Genomic DNA, 3,800 nt, shown 5'->3' on the forward strand with positions numbered 1-3,800 from the left:
ACAGACAGACAGACAGACAGACAGACAGACAGACAGACAGACAGACAGACAGACAGACAGACAGACAGACAGACAGACCTGGGTCCCTTACAACTTGATCACATTTTTTTTCATAGATCAATAAAAGTTACAATTCATTCATCCATACATTTGCTCATTCTTAGCTCATTCTTCATCAACTCATAAAAACAAAGAGAATTAAAAATCAAAGATTACAAAGTATGCTGTGTTCCGGTCCAGAGCCAGTCCAGTAGCATCTGATACAACCACTTGGCGGCTGACAGGATTCAACCCAAAGAAATTGGAGTTCCCACCGATGAGGTCAACTGTCGTGACGTTGAAGGGAGTCTGTGGATGGGAAGACAAACAAAACAGAATAAAACACTTGTAAGCACAACAAGGCCAAAAATGTGACAGATAGTCCGTACAAGAGGAATTTCCTTTCCTTTAAGAAAGCTGGAAGCGTAATTCGAGGTAAAAAAAAAAAAAAATTTAATTTCTAACACTCAGGCCCTCTTTTGGACACGTAAGCTGCTTTTTTTTCTTCAAAGATGGGTGAAAAGTTTGTAGGCACGAGTTTTGATTCCATCTTGAACAGATAAAAATCATTACACTACACCCTATCAAAGAACAAAAGATAGGTTTTTGGGGGGTTGATTTGTTTTCTCAAATCAGGAAAGTAAACGAAGGAAAAATAAAAATAATTCATTTGGAACCTTTAACTGCACAACATTCATTTTTGGTCTTTGTTATAGTAAGAGTTTTACAGCACTTGCAACACAATAACGTCATATAAGTGCCGAAGAATAGATGGGTTACAAGAGAGTAACACACACAAAAAAGAAGGAGGAGGGATAACGACGATAGATGTTCGATAGGAAAGAAGGAGCAAACCACACCAGAACACCCACCAACCACCCATGAAACAAATATGAGACTGGAGCCGCACTTGATAGGACATTTTAAAAAAGATAGGCTTTTTGGGGGGGTTGATTTGTTTTCTCAAATCTGCACATAATCAAAGCTTCAGTACCATAGAGTTGGAGGATAAACTTACATCTTGGTCGTTGTCTCTTGCCAAATAAGTCATAACTGGATCACCATCATTAACTGTCCTGTCGATCGTGACTGGGTAGGAATCTGGGCGGAAGAATGGGGCCGTGTTGTAGATCACCGTGATGGTTACAGTGGCTGAGTTGCTCGCTGCGTTTGACGGAACTCCGCGATCCCGGCCCGTGACGGTACACTGAGGGGAACAACAAAGTGATCCATTAGTAGTTGGTTCTCCTGGGAATGACATGTTTTTTACACAGACACAAGACACAAGACACTTATCCCCTGGGTTTGAAGGTCTCTGATAGTTTGACCACCGGCAATGTAACACAAATACAAGACACAAGACACTTATCCGGTGGGTTGAAGGTCTCTGATAGTTTGACCACCAGTGTCGTGACAAAAATACAAGACACAAGACACTTATCCGCTAGGTTGAAGGTCTCTGATAGTTTGACCACCGGCAATGTGACACAAATACAAGACACAAGACACTTATCCGGTGGGTTGAAGGTCTCTGATAATTTGACCACCGGCAATGTGACACAAATACAAGACACAAGACACTTATCCGGTGGGTTGAAGGTCTCTGATAGTTTGACCACCAGCAATGTGACACAAATACAAGACACAAGACACTTATCCGGTGGGTTGAAGGTCTCTGATAGTTTGACCACCGGCAATGTGACACAAATACAAGACACAAGACACTTATCCGGTGGGTTGAAGGTCTCTGATAGTTTGACCACCAGCAATGTGACACAAATACAAGACACAAGACACTTACCCGGTAGGTGGAAGGTCTCTGATTATTTGACCACAGGCTGGTCCTCGGGGAGAAGGAACCAGTGAATTCATCAATCTGGAAGTAGGTCAGGCATGCAGGATCTCCCGACAGAGTAAAAGCAGGTAAATTGCTGGGAGACTGGTGAAAAGACATTGGAGACCACAGTCACAATCCATAAGAGTAGAATTCAAAAACTGAATACTTGAAACAAAATACCAGACTTCTAAGTTTTGGAATTGAATCATATTAACAAAATAAAGGGGGGAAAAAGGGTTAAAAACTGGAAACCCTGAAAGAGGTGTTCAACATTCTAAACAAATTAAGCTTGAGAAAGAAAGAATACCATGCTTTTTGTTATAGTAAGTATTTTACAGTACTTGCAACACCTTTGGGGCAAATTAAAGGGATGAGAGAAACCACATCAAAGTCCAAGGGAGTTCGCTCAAACTGAATTAAAGGGATGAGAGAAACCACATCAAAGTCCAAGGGAGTTCGCTCAAACTGAATTAAAGGGATGAGAGAAACCACATCAAACAACAAGGGAGTTCACATCAAACAACAAGGGAGTTCACATCAAACAACAAGGGAGTTCACATCAAACAACAAGGGAGTTCACATCAAACAACAAGGGAGTTCGCTCAAACTCAATTTGTTTGATCCCAAAGCAGCAGTAAAAAATACAAAGAAACTCAAATTCCCTAATTTTATTTCTTCTATTTGAGCGACCTCTTTGAATCGAAAACTCAGCTACCCCCCCCCCCCCCCCCCCCCAAAAGAGCCTGCTGTCTCCCAAATTTCAGTTTTGTTTTAGTAAGATGTTTACTGCACTTGCAATACCGTAAGGTCATATAAGTGCCGAAGATTAGAGATTTGTTTTTGTTTTAGTAGAGGTTTTACGGTGCTCGCAACTGCATAAGGTCATATGAGCGCCAGAAGATGAGGGGTGTTACAAGAGAGTAACAAACATAAAAAAGAAGGAGGAGAGATCAGGACGATAGATGTTTGATAGGAAAGAAGGAGCAAACCACACCAAAGCACCCGCCAACCACCCACAGATTTAGGTGTAAGCAGACTCAAAGGTAGTGTATCCCTGTATAACCAAGAAAATGTGAACAAGAGACATCTATAGGCTACTTACGCTAGCATCTGTGTCCTGAATGTTCACCCGAAGAATCTCGCTACCCACGGGAGCGATGGAGAGAATTCTCTCATTGTAGACATCCGGGACAAACCGAGGAACAACCAAGTTTCTCGTGACTGTGATGAAGCAAAACTTGTAAGCAACACCATCGAATCCATCTCTGGCCTCCACACGGATCTGTAACACAGTTCACAAAATAGATCTAGAATTCCCTGACATTCATTAACACATGCCGTACTCAAGAGCATAAATGAATCCCTGATCAAACAAGAAAAACCATATGATAGAATTAGAATTTCAGAGAAATCCCGGACATTTATTAACACACACCATACTCAAGAACATAAATGAATCCTTTATCAAACAAGGTAAACTAAATGATAAAATTAGAATTCCAGTATATTTATATGAATGTTCACTCACAAAAAATACTCATATACCATACTTGTGAAAAGTAAACGAAGGAAAAATAAAAATATTTCATTTGGAACCTTTAACTGCACAACATTCATTTTTGGTCTTTGTTATAGTAAGAGTTTTACAGCACTTGCAACACAATAACGTCATATAAGTGCCGAAGATTAGAGGTGTTACAAGAGAGTAACACACACAAAAAAGAAGGAGGAGGGATAAGGACGATAGATGTTCGATAGGAAAGAAGGAGCAAACCACACCAGAACACCCACCAACCACCCATGAAACAAATATGAGACTGGAGCCGCACTTGATGTGACATTTTAAAAAAGACAAGCATCCCAAAGACAAGCATCCCAAAGACAAGCATCCCAAAGACAAGCATCCCAAAGACAAGCATCCCAA

The 3,800-nt window shown here is 40.8% G+C and overlaps 1 protein-coding gene across 1 annotated transcript in view; it reads right to left on the minus strand.

Moving 5' to 3' along the window:
* The window catches only part of LOC101847743, a gene marked incomplete in the record, with an annotated part of 240,046 nt that overhangs the window by 154,527 nt on the left and 81,719 nt on the right, over positions 1-3,800 (minus strand). Inside the window, 4 exon segments of the mRNA XM_035970982.1 lie at positions 217-348; positions 1,058-1,246; positions 1,841-1,978; positions 2,979-3,158. Coding sequence (XP_035826875.1) covers positions 217-348; positions 1,058-1,246; positions 1,841-1,978; positions 2,979-3,158 — 639 coding nt within the window.

Source organism: Aplysia californica, unplaced genomic scaffold (genome assembly GCF_000002075.1).
Source record: "Aplysia californica isolate F4 #8 unplaced genomic scaffold, AplCal3.0 scaffold00353, whole genome shotgun sequence".
Classification (NCBI taxonomy): Eukaryota; Metazoa; Mollusca; class Gastropoda; order Aplysiida; family Aplysiidae; genus Aplysia; species Aplysia californica.